A 17,568-nucleotide genomic window follows, 5' to 3' on the forward strand; every position below is an offset into this window, starting at 1 on the left:
ATTACAGCCTACACTTAATAAATGAAACGAATGCCAACCGTGCGTCCTTTTTTTCACATTTACCCTAAATGTGAAAACAGTGCCACCAAGTGACACTGATGTTGAATAACAGGTGAGCTTGAGGAGAATAGTGCATACTGTCCTCCTCAATTTGTTTTAACATAGCAGCCTATAGGCACGCAATTAATGCAATGTAATTATTTATTTAATGCAATGTAATTATTCATTTAGTTCACATTTAAAATACATTTTAATGAATTAATGTAGACCTATCTTCTTTAGAAATACATTCTGTCTACATGTCAGTTTTGATGTAGGCTCAGTGTCACCTGTGCATTATATGGTCCAGATGAGCACTGACTTGGGAGCAGCTACAGATCCTGTGATTCACGCTTTTTTAATGTGTGCGTGGCAGTGATGTCACAGAGGAGGAGTCTGCTGCGTTCACACAATCTGTTGGATCCACACACATGAACGCATGCCTTCACTCCGGAGCACTTTAGTCCAATATAACCAGTTTGGGAAGTCAATGTTATTCGCCTTTAAAAACGTAGGCTATATGCAACTAGTCTCTTGTAAAAGCCTGGAATCACGGTGGAAGTGGTGAATGCAGCTCGGTTTACCTACAGATCCGCTGAGCTCTTTAACAGGTGTTTTTGGGGGCACGACGCCTGGAGGTAGAACATGTCTAATGGGAAAGACGCAAATGCTGAGCAAAAGTGAGTACAAGCAACTTTAAATTCATGACACGCGGAAATTGTGACTTGTGTTTTTTTAAATGTATGTCATAACCCATTGGTTGGATAACACGTTTTTAATGAACTATGTTGAGCTCCTGCACAGGAAACTGAAATATTAGTGAATTTGTTTCCTCGTCGTCTCCCACCGTTATTTACTTTTGGCCACGCAAGATGGCACATACTTATAAAGGCCCAGCAATGATAACACACTTAACTTTGCACACATGTGCTTCAGATATCATTTTCATAATAATTGTATGGCATCAGAAGCTGTCAGTCTATTGTCAGGTTCTTCCGTAATCTAAAGTTAAACGCATGCATGTTGTTTATCAGAGCTGACTGTGCTGCTACTTAGCAGTCCTCTCTACCTCCAGCACACCCAGTTATTATGCACATTTTTATTTGTGTGAGTGTTTCATCCATGTTTGTGTTTGTGCAGCAGCAGCTCCTCACAGACGACCCTAAAAGAATCCCTGGATGAGTGTATGGAGGCCATGGATCTCTTCCTTAACAACCACTTCAGCGAGAGCCTGGAGAGGCTGCGGCCAAGGTAACAGAATGATCCTGAGCCACTGGGTGTTTACTGCACTGTTAACTGAGTTCAGCACATTCATAGTGGTTTCCGTGTGATGTCAGCAGTATTCGGTCGCGTGCATTGTCAAGAAATGTCTGTGGTGTGAACTGTGAAGTAGTGTGCTGCTGTTAGCTGAGACACCAGGGTGGCACTGGTAGGCTTTAGTTCTCCAGGATATAAGGTGTTTGCTAAAGCTGACGCCCAAGGTCTGACTGATTCAACAGCCGACAGAAATGAGCCCTGCAAAACAAACACTATGCACAAGACACGCACGGATGGTAGATACGATAGGAAGGCGACCAGATATTTACTTTATCTCTTCTCAACAGGAAAATGCTTAATTCTGTTCGCTCATGGTTTGATGTGTATAATGTTTATTTTGATTTCTTGTTCCTTATGTAGAGTAAATGAGAGTATGTACCACGCTCTTATCTACGCCACGGTGCTGGAAATGCAGGCCATGATGACTTTCCAGCACGATGACATCAGCAATGCAGGAAATACCATGAAGAGTGCCCAGGAAGTCTGCCAGAGGTCAGACAAAATACCTCACTTTGTTTTCTAAGGTGCTGCTAACTTTTCCTCAACAGTTTGTGAAACATAATAGGCAAATCAACCTGAACGCATTTACATGACCTGTTTCTGACAAATGACCAATTTGACTGCGTTTGCATGAGAGGAGCCATTAAAGTGGCCGCTATGTCGGTGTCATTTCTGTTTTCTGTGTCATTCAAGAAGCCATCAATCATCAACTCAATGTATTATGAAAAGTTGTTTCTTTTGTTCAGGTTCCGACGGAAATCCCCAGGTATGGGGAATAAGTCAGGTGGGGACTCACTCACTGAAGGTAAGAGGCCTGGAAGTCTCACTTCATTTTAAAAACTGTTCAACTCCATCCAATAGTGAACACAGTATAGATGTGACATTTTTATTGTAACTTCCTGTTTTCAGTTTTTTATTCAGTCATGGGTAAAATACACTGAGTCTGATGGCAAATTTGAATCTAAAGTATCTAAAAAGATCAGTGCTAGCCTTGTTGTTAACTTCTACATTTCCAACAGATTTGCAGTTTTTGAATGACATCGAGTATTCATGGATGTACCCTGGTACGACATTGTTGTCAGCCAAATGCTTGCATCAGCAAGTTAACAAGCTGAGAGTGACAAAGAGCACATAACACTTGTGGAGGGAGCTAAGAATTTAATTCATTTTGTTGGCAGTTTGGTTCTTATTTTGGGTTGGCTTTGGCTTAGTGGTAGAGTGGGTAATCTGTCAATCGAAAGGTTGGCGGTCTACATGTTCGTTCTTGGCCAGTACTTGAACCTCAAGTTGCTCCTGAAGTCATTGTCATTGGTGTGTGAATTTGTGCTGATGGGTACTTTACGTAGGCGCGTGCGTGCGTGCGCGTGCATGTGTGTGTGTGACTAGAAAAGCGCTAAAAAAAGTGCAGTCCATTAATGTTTAACCAAAGCAACAGGAAAATAGAAATCACTCTGAACTTGTGATGGCCCCAAATGAAAAGTGGTTGATATATTTCAGACTAACATTCACTGTCCAACATAGACATCCCTTGAGCCATGCAGCTAGTGAGATTTAAAAGCAACAGCATTGAAGCGTAGCAATGGAAAAGCCAGAGAAGAGGAATGGTCCCTGGACGAATCCCTGTGGCACACCAGGCTTGAGGGCAAAAAGACAGAAATGTTTTATTTTTGTATTATTTACGAAATCATATCTTATTTTCTGTACTAATAAAATGTTGAGGTAAAAGTTTGTTAATTAGAAGACAAGAGAGTTCACATTTATTAGCACCAAGGTTATATATTGTATGCTTTATTGCTTGTCCACCAATCAGTCCTAACAGCATTTTACAAATGTTTTATAGAATCAGTTTTAACCTTCAACATCACAGCCTGGTTTGGGTCTCTGCCAAACATTCATCGTAACCCATTAAACAGGATCATAACAATAAGCAGCAAAATAATCGGACAGCAGCAGGAACCACTGATTAGTATCTACAACAGGAGAACAAAACTAAAAGGACAACACATAGCCTCAGACAGCACACACTCACTCTGCCATCTCTACAACCTGTCTCCCCTCAGGCCACAGATACAGATCTCTCACTTTCCGGACTAATCGAGCCATGTCAAGCTTTACTCCCACATCCATCAGGCTCATGAACAAATGATCTATTTCTTATTTATTTTTAAGACCACTCACTTAACCGCTCATAACAATTATTTATGACCTATTTATCATGTTTTTAATAGAGCCACTTGTATGTGTCTGTTTCTGCTGTTGTTTTTGTGTCTAGCTGTATGCACACTGATGCTCTTTTACACAAATGAAGTTCCTAACGGATAAATAAAGTTATTTGAATTTGAATTGCTGACTATGATCATTTGATGTTATTTACTGAATGTGCATCTGTGTATGTGTGTTTTCAGAGCAGCTTCATGCTGAAGTGTGTTATGCAGAGTGTCAACTCCAGAGAGCTGCTCTCACCTTCTTACAGGTGCAGTGGACTAGTCTTTTTTTTACAATCATTTTATATCTGTATTCATTGCATAGCATGGGTAAGTTCTCACATTATTTGAAGACTGTGGAAACATTCAGTATTATTTCACTTGTTTATTTATTTGTTAATATAATTTGCAGGATGAGAATATGGTGAGTTTCATCAAAGGAGGAATCAAAGTACGAAACAGTTACCTAATTTACAAGTAAGTAGTATAAGTAATACATAGATGTGAATGTCAGTAGTGTGTTATTTTAATGCTGATAATAGTGTATACGTTAGCTGTTTAAAAAAATTGCGAACTTGCAGAAGTAGTTTAAAAAAGCATTCCATGAATGGTAATACATACATTTGACATAATGAACTCCAGTTTACTTGAGGAGCACTACTAAGCCTGAGACAAGAGTTTTAGAATTTCTGTTGTAGTTTTGAAAGGACAACAAATCTCACAACATAAGCAAGCTTCTGTTTGATTTAGAGGATACATTTAATAACATTAAGCATGTTAGAAACTAGAGCTGTGGAGTTTGAACAAATGGTAACAGGGAGTTTGAAAAACATTGTCAAGTTGCATTGTGGGAATTGTAGGATGAGGTCATATATAGAGTTATACAAAGGACTAAGACTATCTTAGCCTTTGCAGCACAGATTTAGATAATTCTTGTAATCTTTATCACAAGTCATTTTTTTGTATGTTAAAAAACAGAATTGCAGGAGTACCCCCTTTATTTATGAATATTCAAATTACATTTAGTATTGTGTAGCTTAGTGGTGTTTTAAAGTGAATGACAGAGATTCCCTTTATCATCCAGAGAACTGCATTCCTTCATAAAATCTCAAAGCTGTCTCAAAGGACCCAGCCACCTTCACTTAGAGGGCGGAATATCATTTGGAATAGGGGCGTTTAATCTGGTATGTCACCGAAGTATCTTGAATATTATGTTGTGTGAATATAAAATGTGTGAACTATGTTTTTGTACCACAAAGTTCATCAGGTCATCTTCATTTACAGACACTCTCTCTATTTCCCCCACGGATACTCAAAGTTTTGGAGTTTGCAGGCTTCTCTGGAGACAAGGTGTGATATATAAATTTCCTTTAATCAAGCACGACATATTAACTGACACACCCATGATGCATTGACCTCTACATGCATTGTCCTGTTTTAGGAATATGGTCTGTCCCTCCTGCGTGACGGTGCTACAGGGATGAATCTGCGCTCCATGCTGTGCGCTCTGCTACTGCTCTGCTACTACACCTTTCTCACATTCATTCTAGGTAGTGACATGTTCACATTTTTTTTTATGTATGCATTTGGTGATACATATGGTGTACTACTTTATTACTGATTTTTTTTGCTGTTCTGTTCTCTCAGGGACAGGTGAAGGAGAGGTGGCTGATGCTGAAAGCCTTCTGATACCTTTCCGGCTCCGCTATCCACGGGTGAGTGGCAATAAGCATTATCGGTGTACAGACTGAATCCATTGCTTGGGAAAAATGTCCATTCTCTCTAGAATTGACGGTGCTAAGCATAAAATGCATACAATCAATGCTCTGACTGGTATGTGCGCCATTCAGCTGCAAATGTGGCCTTAAAGACTGATGTCATAAGTACATGTCCCTTTTATCTTTAACAAATGTACAGAAATATTCTGAGCAACTAGTTAAAAAGCATGTTTTAGGCCTTGAACCTAAGCAGTTCTTTGATTTGGGTGCTTTGTTTTAACAAATCACATGTCTTATAAGCATTTAAATAGAAACATTTTGCTGTGATTGTTGTTGAACTAGAACAGACTAGTTTTCTGCTGTTGGCTAGCAAGCTGCCTTGTCCATGTTGAGATTCTAGCTAATGGTGAGCCTGCTGATTCCATTTCCAGGTGCCATTTCTTTGTCTTATTTTGAAAAACGGTGACAACTTTTTGTCCAGTGCTGTTGTTGGTTTGGTTTGTACTTTTTTTTTTAGAAACATCTAGTTATGCTGCTCTGTCTGACAGATATTACCAATGTTCATTAAATTGAAAACCTCTCCAAAACACCTTGTGCTGCACACACAATGGGAATGCTCCGACCTGCGGCTAGTTGTATCAATCTGCAGGATGATACCATCAGACTCGTGATAGTAAACGGACAAGAAACTATCACACAAATTGGTGCAGTACATGTAAATATCCAATAAGCAGGAAAGCTTAGGTTTAAACATGTTTATCAGCTGATGGCTTTAATTGTTCCTGATTTTTGGAGATGATGTAGCAACCTCTGCATCCCTACTTCCTGATTAAGTAATTACAAATGTGTCAATGCTCTCTTAGGATCTCATATATACGAGATCAGGATCTCATAATTACGACAGAAGACCTTGTTGTTTTGAGATCCTTATCTCGTTATTATGAGAAAAGATCTCCTAATTACAGGACCAGGATCTTGTAATAATGAGATAAGGGATCCACTTTTATTTTATTTGGTGAAAACAATGCGCTTACATACTCCTGACTTTAACACAAGTCTAAATCATAGACTGTATAAAACATGGACGTAGTCTCAGTGTTGTTGAGTATTGGTGTCTGAAGAGGCTTTTTTGAAGTCCAGTGATTGAAAGCCCCTAATTATGAACAACTCATAAAATAATAAAAAGTGAACCACTTAAGAAATGAGCTATTGAGGAAATGGGTTGTTTTTTGTCTGTATCAGTCTCTAAACATATCTTTGCTCCATTAATGGCTATTTTCATATGAGACCTCTCTCATCCCAAAATGTCCTATCTCTCTTCACCTGTCCTATCTAAGGAAGGCAAAAAGGCCCACAAATTAGAATAATAACTTCCACTCACAACTCTTTCTATATTGCAGTCTGACACAGAATCACCTCAGCGTCTTCATACTATCACTCCTACAATTCTTCTTGACTCCTTTCTTGTTAAGTCACAATCCCTGTCTCCACTCTACCTTTTACCTACATGCCAGCCCATCCCAGAGAACAAACTCGAGGCTCTGACACAATGTGTACCCAACCGAAATGGAAGCGTCTTGGTTAAACACTGTTAAGAGTTAATACAATGCAGTAGGAGTGCTTGCAGATGGATTAGAATTTAACATGGTGTATGTTGACATAAACTTCTGTGCAACGCTGACGTTGAATTATTTCGTCTTTATTTTCTGTTTTTACACAGGGGGCAATCTTCCTCTTCTTTGCGGGCAGGATTGAGGAGATAAAGGGAAACATTGATGAGGTGTGTTTCATAAAAGGCTGTAAAGATCATCAATTAATATTTTATTATGTGTACAGACACAGCATTTGTTTGCACAAACTTTACATCATTTTGTGACGCATGGAACCTCTGTTACAGCAAGTGCCCAAATGTTATTATATTTAATATGCAAAACCCCTCGAATGCAGCCTTATTTCTTAATATCCTTATCGAGTGCTTTATGTTATCACTTTTCTCGCACCCCACTAGGCGGTGGAGCTCTTTGAAGATGGCTGCAAAGCACAACAGGCTTGGAAGCAGTTCCACCACATGTGCTACTGGGAGCTGATGTGGTGTTTCACCTACAAGCGAGCATGGAAGATGGCGTACTTCTATGCAGACCTGCTGAGCCAGGAGAGCCGCTGGTCCAAGGTATACAAAGAACAGCAGTCCGAAAAAGACCAGGATGACTGGCTGACTGATGTGACAATGCAAAAACATTGTAACTTTGCCTTTTTTTTGTTTGTTTTCTGTCAGGCAATGTATATTTACATGAAAGCTGCTTACCTCAGCATGCTGCCAAAAGATGAGGCCAGGCCTTTTGGGGAGGACGAGGTAGAGCTCTTTAGGTAAACATACTATATATATTCTATATTTTATCTCAAACACAATGCCATGGTGCCACAGCATGTAATATACTTGCAGTTTACCAATGTGTATGTGGTGGTGCTGCTGGTGCAGGACCTAATTGTTGGAAAGAAAATCAGCAGCAGCACAAATTCATCTCTCTTCTCATCCTGATATACAGCCTCCACCTTTAATACCACAGATTTAATTAAACAGGATGTGATTTTTAAGAAAGGGAAAAAAACAACAAGCTGAATGGATATAATCAGCAGGGTACTCTTCATGTTTGCACAAAAGTAGAGATGGGACCGATCCAATCTTATTTCGGTATCGGGTTCGATATTGATGTAATTTACGTATCAGATATCGGACTGATGGCTCAGATCACCGATCAAGAAAGATCATTGTGCACTTTGAACATTCTCAGCTCGCACAGTCTCACTATGAAGACAATCGGACTGAACTGGAAGTGCCCACAAATCGTCTCCATGACGACATTCAGATGAGATGGAACAGCTCCTTCCATGTGATTATTACGTACAAGTCTAAAATATTTAATTTGAAAACCTGACAGTTGTTGCTGCTTCCTGTTTGTATTTGAAGCCAACACAATGCACAAATCCACAATAAATCTGTTAATTATGATTTTAAAAATATAAATATCGGTATGAGTACATATGTAATGAAATCGTATCGGAACTGGAAAAAAAGTTGATCAGTACATCTTTTCCCCAAAGGCTTTGTTCAAGCTGGACTAATCTATATTTTTATATCAACATTGGGTCAGATGACCATTTTTAACGTTAAACTGTGTATTCATAATAACAAGGTCAGAGAAATGTACTCTCAGCCCTCTTGTCACCTTTGTTCCCGCAGCAGCAGGAGAAAGCAGATTTTTGTGAGAAAGCTCTGACCCTTTGTACACTACATGCCGACATCACACACACACACACACACACACACACACACACACACACACACACACACACACACACACACACACACACACACACACACACAAAAGCAAAGTTAGCAATAAGCTAGCAAACATAATGCATCATTTAGCAGCTGCAGAGATGATTTTCTCAGGAGCTATGCTGAGTACATTGGCTTTTTAATGGTCCCATTTCTCAAGTTGAAAAGCTGTGTTCTAGATCTGAGATGTTCATGAGCTTTATATCGTAATGTGGGAATTATTTGGAGATCTGTTGATTTTTAATGCTTAGTACTGTTCTAGATAACTTCTGTTTTATAGCAACAAATGTTACGCATTAATTCATGAAAACATTTTAACCATAAAACCCAACATTTACCATTTCTGTGGTTGAGCAATGGCAAATATTCCAATTGGCTAGTCATAAAATATTTTTCTCACGATGTTGTTCCAACTTCAAAGATTTTTCCAGTCTGAAAGTCACTCTGGGGAGTCGATGATTGTCCCTCTGTGAATGCTGGGTATGATAATATGCTATTGTTGGCCACTATGTTTGGTAGTGACCTTGTTATTCTGCACCCATGTGTCCAAAAACAGACAATTGCAGTTTAAAAGAAAGCACATCTTAAGTGTCTTTTTTTTGTGTGTGTGTGTGTGTCTCTAGAAAAGTGCGCATCTTCAAGCAGAAGATAGCTGGGAAGTCTCCGCCCACTGAGAAGTTTGCTATCCGTAAAGCCAAACGCTACAGAGGTCCCAGCCCCGTCAGGCTCCCGGTGCCAGTGCTTGTAAAGATCCGCACACAAACACACTCACACGGCAGACCTACAGTTTGACTCCTACAGCCGTCCAACTGCATTTTCTGTTTCTTTACAGGAGATGATGTACATGTGGAACGGTTTCAGTATGATCAGCAAGCGGCCAGAGCTGACTGAAGGCATGATGCAGACTTTGATGGAAGCAGAGGGCAGCCTGCTGGAGTCTCCCGGTAAGACAGTATCATAAACCATGAGCAACAACAAATCCTTCACGGCATGAATAGAACTGTAGACGAGAGGAAATCATGTCTGCCCCTTCCTTCACAGAAAATGAGTACACACTGGACGACCGCTGCGTGATCCACCTGCTGAAGGGTCTGTGTCTGAAGAACCAGGGTCTCCTACAGGAAGCTGAGGAATGCTTCAACACTGTGATTTCCAGGTGAGTGCTACTAAATACACGTTAAGACTGTATGAGTTATTTCCTGTCCACACAAAACACAAACAGCTTTGAATGAAGTTTTTGGCAACTATAGGCACCCGGAAGACATCTTCACCCTCAACCTTTATTATGACATTCAGGCTATGTTGAAACAAAACCAAAAAACTTTATGGTTTCAAGTGAACCTAAAAATACTTTAAGGAAAATGTATCATGAGGAACTGTTTTAGCAGCTCTTATATGGATGTGTTAAAGCTTCCCAACTCATCAAGTCATAAGGTAGCCAATCTATATTTACATAGCAAACAAATATAAAATGACTTGATTGAGATCACACTGACTGCTTATGACTAAGAGGCATTCAAGCTTGTTTGATTTGAAGGTTAGTCAACAACCAGAGTGGAACAGCATCACTTTTATTGCATTTCTGTGGAGGCTAATATAAGGCAGGTTGTTGACATAGTGTGTGTAAAATGTTACAGTGTGAACGAGAGCTGTTGTCACCTTCCTTTTGTGTGTGTGTGTGTGTGTGTGTGTGTGTGTGTGTGTGTTCAGTGAAAAGAAGATCAGGTTTGACCACTACCTGGTGCCCAACACCCTGGTGGAGCTCAGTCTGCTTTACATACACCAAGGCCGAAGGGACAAGGCCATTAAACTGCTGCACAAGGCAAAGTGAGTAACTCTTTTGAAACAGCTTTACTGAGTAAAGCAAAGTTGAATCCAGCCACACAGGTCCAGTAAGATGACACATTTTCATTCGGGTGCCCTTAGAATCTGTGAATGTAATTAAAAAAAAAAAAACATATATGTTATTAGAGTTGAAAAGTTTGTGTTTTCTACATCAGCAGTCAACATTTCCTGCACAGTCGGCACATAGAGAAAAGCACTGTTTGCAGGGATTATTGGAACGGTTCATATTTTTTTAACAAAAAGTTAATATAAAGAAACGGAGAATACTATTGTCTTCTTTTTGTCATGCAAAAGGCATACTAATATGTTATAAAATATATTATTAATACAACTTTTTACTACGATACACATTTTCCACTACTGCATTTTTTAGGAGACATTATTTGTTCCTTTTACAGCACAACGTTTATTTAAAATCTTTAGTTCAAGTTACTTGACAAATGTAAGAAACAAACATTTTGGGGTGCTGGTAGTCATTTTAGAGAGATACAGCCATAACACTGTGGGATTTCTCCATAATGAAGGCTGTCCACGTTGTGTGCCCGTGGTTGTGCTCGTGAACTCTACTGGGGCAAAGACCACTTCTATTAGATTTTACATGAAAACACGATTAGCTACAAAATATCATACAACCCCCTTACAGAAACACAAGTGTGAGGTATGCAACTTGCTGTCTAGTTCAGATGTTTGAGGTAATAAAAAGCAACATTTCCCCTCTCTATTGCTCACATGGTTTCATTTCAGTAACTGTTCAAATATTTAGTTTCCTCAGATTTATCTCCAGAACCCTCTTTTTTTAATTCTACACATCGATCATAAGAATGTTCCCATGGCTATTTACACCCAGCGACGGCGTCATCACAGGAGGGACTGTGCAAATGAATGGATTCAAGAACAGTTAGCTACTATTTTAGCCGCTTGCCGTTAATGAAGTCCATTCATGGTCTTATTTCAGCAGGAATTTATGGAGCAGATTTCTGTTGATGCTTAATGAGATACTTCGTTTTGACATCAAATGAAATGTACTTGTCAAGCCAAATTTCCACAGGGTCTGTTGCCAATAATGTCACATATTACCCACAACAGTCACAGGGTATAATAAATTAAATGTCTGATTCTTTTAGTACATTTGTTAAAGATACCTTTCTAATTGATGGATTTGTTTAGGGCAGCTGGCCTGGAAAATTATAAACTTTAGAGGGGGTTGTGTCTCTCTGGTTGCTCAGTGTAGTAACACTTTAAAATCACAAGAGGTCACTGTCTGCCTGTTAGTTATAGGACTGAAAGGCTGTTCTGAACACACATTTATTCTCTCACTAGGGTTTTATTTGGGTTCTTAGCACCTTTCATATAAAACAGCAGTTTCTGACAACAAATGTTGTATTTACCCCTCATATTGAACTTCTATCCTCCGCTTCTGTTTCATATTAACAATTAAGTTGCAGATTTCTAATTCCGGTTCTTTTCTGTCACATTACAACCTCCTCTCCTGTTTTGACTTGTAGACATAACTACAAAGAATACTCAATGGAGTCCCGTACGCAGTTCAGGGTGCACGCCGCTCTGGCCAAACTTAAGGCTGAGCACGGTGAGGAAGAGGACTCTTAACTGAAGGAGGGCAGATCTTCATGACTGTTGAAACACTGGACTGGTTGCTCGACGGAGGGGCCTGTTTTCCGCTAGATCCCCCATTTCAAACCTTAATTCATCTTTTAGAAAGTGATGTCTGGGTAAATTTTCTGCTGTGTTCAGGGGAACCTTTTGAGGTGTTTCTGTCACATGCTTCTCAAACATTGTACAAAAATGTATAAACTCTAAGAATATTTACAAGAGCCCATCTTTGTCAGGCTGGTTTTGAAGTGCAGTTTGGCATTTTAAGTAGAACAGTGTATATAAAGCTATATTATTCTATGGACGATGTTTTTATAGTTAAGATTATAGATTAAAGGACACTACATTTTAATCAACATTTGATTGAAGCCACTTTATATTATTATATTATATAAGAATTTTATGACGATGACATGTGTTGAAATTACTTTATTTTACTTTATTAAAAATGTTAAATGATGAAGCGTACTGTGCTGTTTTGGATCTTTCAATATGTGATTGTAACCCCTGTTTATGGTATTTCAAGTCCAACAGCAAAAACAAATGACAGCGGTCTTTAAACCAGCTTCAGAAAGCAGTGATCTGGATGTCAGAGCTGTGTGACCCAGTCTGCAGACAGTATTCTGGTGGTTGCAGTGAAAATGCATGTGAGCATGGCACACCACAGCTGACGCGTTCTGAAGAGGTGACCAAACTGATCCATTCTGTTCTAACCTCAGCCGTACCATCTTTTGTGTGGATGCTGGTCTAACCTGAGTGTTGCCCATCTCCGGAGCAGTGCCAGCTCTTTTCAAGTTCTTCAGAATGTACAACAAATCCCTCCGTCCATTTTCTTTCGCTTATGAGGTCGGGTCGCCGTAACTCAACCCAGACAGGATATATAATCCCTCCAGTGAACTGGGTGTACAACAAATATTTTTTCCCATAAACATTCAATCAGAATTCACTTATTTTTGTATTTTGTCAAATTTTAATATTTATTCCTCTAAACACAAAGACAAAATAGTATATATAAATATTTGTCTCAGGACTGGCTGAATACATATGTCATGAAAAATGGACATTTGCCTAATAAACAGGACAAGCGACTGTGGATAGAGGATTTAAACAAAGGTGATAATAAGGAAGGAGTTTTCCTGGGTACAGGTCATTAAAGATGTTCTCAGATTCTGTTAAGGACTGTCTCACTGATGTTTGCAAAACACCTTCTCAGTCTCTGTCGCTGTTCGAACAAGTCCCATCAGAAACCAACATCTGAACCTGTGCAGTCCACGATTACGAGGCGGCGGCGGCAGGAGGGGTGATGGGAGCTGCTGTCTGCTCCTCCTTTAGTCTGCGTTTCATCAGCTTCTGCTTCTTTTTGTTTTCCTTCTCGATTTCAGCAACCATTTCCAAGAACTTTGGGCTCCGGGGGTCCACTGCGTAGCCAAATCGTTCCCTGGCCTCCGCCAACAACTTTGCACGTTGAGCTTTCTCGTCCTTTAGCTTTTGCTTGGTTTCACGCTTCTCCCTCCGCCAGTCAGCGACCAGCTTTGGCATTTTCGCCATGTTTGCCGCGATGAGCTTCTCTCTGCAATGAAAATGGAAAATAGTTATGTGACACATGTAAATTGGATTGCACGAGTCAATAGCCACACATTGACTCAACCACGATATGAGTGATTGCTGAACAATTGGTAGTTTGCTCCTAACAGGTTAACTTGGAATAACTCGGATTATCCCAAGGCTTTTACCTCTCCCATGTGTTCTTTTGTGTATTTCTTTAAATTACACTCATTGGTCCATATCAAATGACAAACAAGCAACCAACTTAGTTATTAATTCATAGATTAATATTAAAAAAAATTGTGTGAAAGTGTGAAGAACTGGCAGATTTTTCACAAATGTGCAATGACTGTCATAGATAAATATACTTATTATTATTATTGCAGATAGTGTTTCTCCATTCATCAAGTGGAGAAGTTAAATGTTTCAGATGACTAATGTTATGTTTTGTCTTTCTTTTTTTGTCAGTTTTATGCCTGTTATTTTTTTTTAAATGAATATCTCTCCATGTAAAGTTAAAAACACCTAATCTGTCCGATAATTAACGCACTGACGTCACCTACAGCGTCTTAAACCTTACTTACTTTGCCAGACGTTTTTCGGTTTCCTGCTTTTCCTTGGCTGCGACATTCTCCAGCATCACCTCTAACGTAGGATGCCATTGTTTTTCTTCTTCGATCATCTTGTCCAGCTGCTCACCGCTGGGCCACAGCGAGGCAGGGTCGATGCCCGAAGCTGAGCCGTACCGACCGAACAGCTTCTTGTCGAAGCGCGTCGTCTTCTGCCACTCCGGGGTTTTCTCACTGTCCTTGTCCGGGATATATGGCCCACTGATGTTCAGCTTTAAAGGCTTTGGGTTATACGACGCTGTCTGCAGAAGAAACCCGATGTGAGAATTCGCAGAAAGAATCGTTTTTAAAGATGAAATCCTCTGTAACACCGCCGTCCTCCTGCACAACATGGACGCCGCCATCTTTCTTCTTCCAGATGAAGGACCCAGAGACAGAGGTGACCGCCACAGTGCCTGTACAACACAGCTTTATTCATTTCTTCTTGTAAATCAGCCTTTATTTGGAAATGGTTTACGTTACATGTAGCAAGCCATATGTAACTTCATAATAATAGAAATAGGCAAAGACGTATTTAAATGGCACAATTCGTGACAAAAAGGCAATTCATTATCTCATTTACTAATTGTTTCTTTCTGTTTTGTCTTTAGTTACTCTGTCCTGTCCCTTTAAATATGCTATATCAATTCAAGCTATTATAATTTTTTTATTATTAATTCAAATGCCTGAAGTTATGCCAATTTAGGTTTTTTTTTTTTTTTTTTAAAAAGGTTTTTCAACACGCTACTAATGACACAGAAAAGTTTAATGACATCAGCAAAAGCCACAGCCTACCCATAACTTTAAAAAAGTTTGAACCACCATGTAAAAATAAATAGAAAGTTGTCATCATAAGGCTATGTGATCTGACAAATAAAATTGAATTGAGTTGAAGATATAGGCCTAAATAATACTAAAGCCACAGTCCATTCATAAAACAGAAACCTAACATCCCACAATTAGCCGGAAAACACAAGTCAGTTCACTTGTAATGTTTTCCATTTAATAGACCTGCGTCAGGAAACATTTTTTTCCAGACACGTTAAACACGTTCTCTGGACAAGAAGTACCAATCTGTTTATCATGAGAGTGTGATGCGGATTGGAGGGGTTCATAAAGTTTGAATGAAAAAATAAAGATGTTTGTAGTTTCCTTAGCCCAAAGTATCCTACAAATTACAGAATAAAACAGGTTATCAAACTACTTTCATCTGCAAATTAAAGTTGAATTTAAAGCAAACCACTGGGAACTACACATTTAAATATATGCAGTCCACTGGAAAAAAACAATTATTACTGTATTTTTTTTTTGGGGGGGGGGGGGGGGGGGGGGGGGGGGGGTGAACTGTTCTTGTGGTTTTGTGTACTGTGTTATATCGGTTTCAGACCTTTTCATTTAAAAAATATTTATACTAGAGGCTCAGTTTACTGTCACTGAAAAAGGCAAAATATCAAAAGGTCCCTCACAGAGGCACTCTCAGTTACTTTCAAGAATAGCGGTAGACGGATATGTTTTCCACTAAACATCCCAATTGACTTGGAAGTAGCTGTGAGCAGGTGGGCTGTAGCCAGAGCATCAGAGCGAGAAGGGGAGCTGAGACTCTTTTAACACCTTCTTTCAACATTTAAGGACCACTGGGCAGGGAAATAAACCTTCTTTAGAAGAGAGGATCTTTGTTTAAACCTCCTTGGCTCCACCTCCTCCTTCCTCTTATAGAGGCCACCCTCCCTCAACTTTTATTTTTGATTTCTTTTCAAGAAGCGGAGATAGATGGAACAAATGGCGTTGCTCTGGAGTGCAGCACTTACATTCACAGATGTCACCGCTTTTGTGTGGTGGGAGCATGCGGAGCTCTCCATCGTCATTAAAGATTTAGGGTTCCCATGGCGGGGGTATACTAGGCTGGAGGTGGGGGTGGGCATGACAGAGGCTTAATTTGGCTTAGGAGCGATCGGATGCCAAGCTGAGGGCTTTAGGGATCACATCAACGTCAGTCACAGGCAAATAGGCTTGTTAGCAGTTAGACGATAAGGGGCTGGTGGCAAGATGACAGGTCTATTTCTGAGTGAGAGTGTGAGTGGGAGGGATGGTGCTATATTCATACATGTTTATGGAAGTTATATAGGACATGCTCACCTGAATTATGAGTCTTTTCCCCTCTTAAAATTGCATCAGTTATTGCACACGAGTTGAATTTGTATTATTTGCTGAGAGAAATACCAGTTGTAGTGATTCAAAGTTCCTAATGAGTCATTTTAAAAAGGGCAAACGCTTTGGCCAACCATTGTTTGTTTGATCTGCAAGACCACATCTGGTCACTATAAGACAACGTGGCAAACAGAAATCCAAACAGTCCAGGTGCTTCTCACAAGTACCGCTCAGTGTCGAACATTTGTTGTAGGAGAACAGTGGTGGAATTTCAAAAGGGGGTTCAAAACCACAACAAGGTTGGGCTTGTTGTTGCAGAAGTTTGACATCCACACTGTCCGCTGTTCATGTAGGGTTGCGGTCTCTGGAAAGGTAAGCATCACCATTTTAAAAGAATGAGCTTTAAAAAGGGATTGTTGAAAACATGACAGTTTAAGTGTCCAGTTAACTGTAGATTTCTACAATATGTTTTTGGGTGTAAGACTTGGATTTTCTTTATGACTTTTAAGGATGATGGTTTAATCCTATATGCCCGAACAAAGGGGGTGGTTATACCATAGACTGTAAAAAATTAATGGACGAAGCCCGAATGACGTCAGCCATCTGTTACGGCAGGGGGCTCCGGAGGCTCATTGGCAGCAGCCGTCATGCTGGAAATGCTGACTCAGCCTAACTTTCAGTCAACCAAACGACAGGCTGGAGAGAGCTGGAGCTGAGGCGGGTTTTAAGCCTCTTGACGACCCATTACATTGTGCCCACCTGTCAATCATGTCAGCTATGCGCCTAACTATGGTTAGCATGCATTGTTCATGAAATTAAAACTGAGCCGTTTAAAAAAAAAATCACCCCCCGTACAGTGTGTGACCATGATGACAATTATCAGACCTCTTTTGTTTTTAGTAACAGGCTGTAAAGATGTACATTTATGCTGTAAAATCTGCCTTTTTGCCTGTTGTGTGTAGGTGACTTCCGGTGTTCTTGGGGCCAGCCTCAAGAGGACACTCGAAGAACTGCAGGATTTTGCACTTCCGCATTGGCTTCATTTTTCATGACCGGAGATTGCTGCATGGATTATACAGGTACACGCAGGTAAGGCAGTGCAAAAGCAGCAGACTGAGGAAGAAGATCTGAACCCGCACTTGCTAAAATTGCCACAACAAAAGGTTTTATTCCATTGCAATCATAACGTTTTC

The 17,568-nt window shown here is 39.9% G+C and overlaps 2 protein-coding genes across 4 annotated transcripts; one reads left to right on the plus strand and one right to left on the minus strand.

Annotated features, from left to right (window-relative positions):
• Positions 1 to 410: 410 nt before the first annotated feature.
• Positions 411 to 12,533, plus strand: zgc:158403 (tetratricopeptide repeat protein 39A). 3 transcript variants are annotated; one of them, XM_061065881.1, is made up of 18 exons: positions 411 to 719; positions 1,183 to 1,290; positions 1,717 to 1,848; positions 2,103 to 2,161; positions 3,762 to 3,829; positions 3,973 to 4,037; positions 4,645 to 4,744; positions 4,845 to 4,910; positions 5,002 to 5,110; positions 5,208 to 5,275; positions 6,999 to 7,058; positions 7,287 to 7,448; positions 7,554 to 7,645; positions 9,242 to 9,362; positions 9,451 to 9,562; positions 9,660 to 9,774; positions 10,329 to 10,445; positions 11,969 to 12,533. In XM_061065881.1, the coding sequence occupies exons 1-18, from the start codon at positions 685 to 687 to the stop codon at positions 12,069 to 12,071; spliced, it is 1,692 nt and encodes a 563-aa protein (XP_060921864.1). In that variant the 5' UTR covers positions 411 to 684; the 3' UTR covers positions 12,072 to 12,533. The 3 variants fall into 3 exon arrangements, with proteins under 3 accessions (XP_060921864.1, XP_060921865.1, XP_060921866.1); XM_061065882.1 differs by having other exon boundaries at positions 1,186 to 1,290; XM_061065883.1 differs by lacking the exons at positions 411 to 719; positions 1,183 to 1,290 and having other exon boundaries at positions 1,762 to 1,880.
• A 488-nt stretch (positions 12,534 to 13,021) lies between these two features.
• On the minus strand, positions 13,022 to 14,607 carry gadd45gip1 (growth arrest and DNA-damage-inducible, gamma interacting protein 1). Its single transcript, XM_061065884.1, has 2 exons — positions 14,204 to 14,607; positions 13,022 to 13,644 (listed from the first exon to the last, which is right to left on the minus strand). The coding sequence occupies exons 1-2, from the start codon at positions 14,590 to 14,592 to the stop codon at positions 13,350 to 13,352; spliced, it is 684 nt and encodes a 227-aa protein (XP_060921867.1). The 5' UTR covers positions 14,593 to 14,607; the 3' UTR covers positions 13,022 to 13,349.
• Positions 14,608 to 17,568: the final 2,961 nt, after the last annotated feature.

The sequence above is a fragment of the Labrus mixtus genome, chromosome 20, assembly GCF_963584025.1.
Source record: "Labrus mixtus chromosome 20, fLabMix1.1, whole genome shotgun sequence".
NCBI classification, from domain to species: Eukaryota; Metazoa; Chordata; class Actinopteri; order Labriformes; family Labridae; genus Labrus; species Labrus mixtus.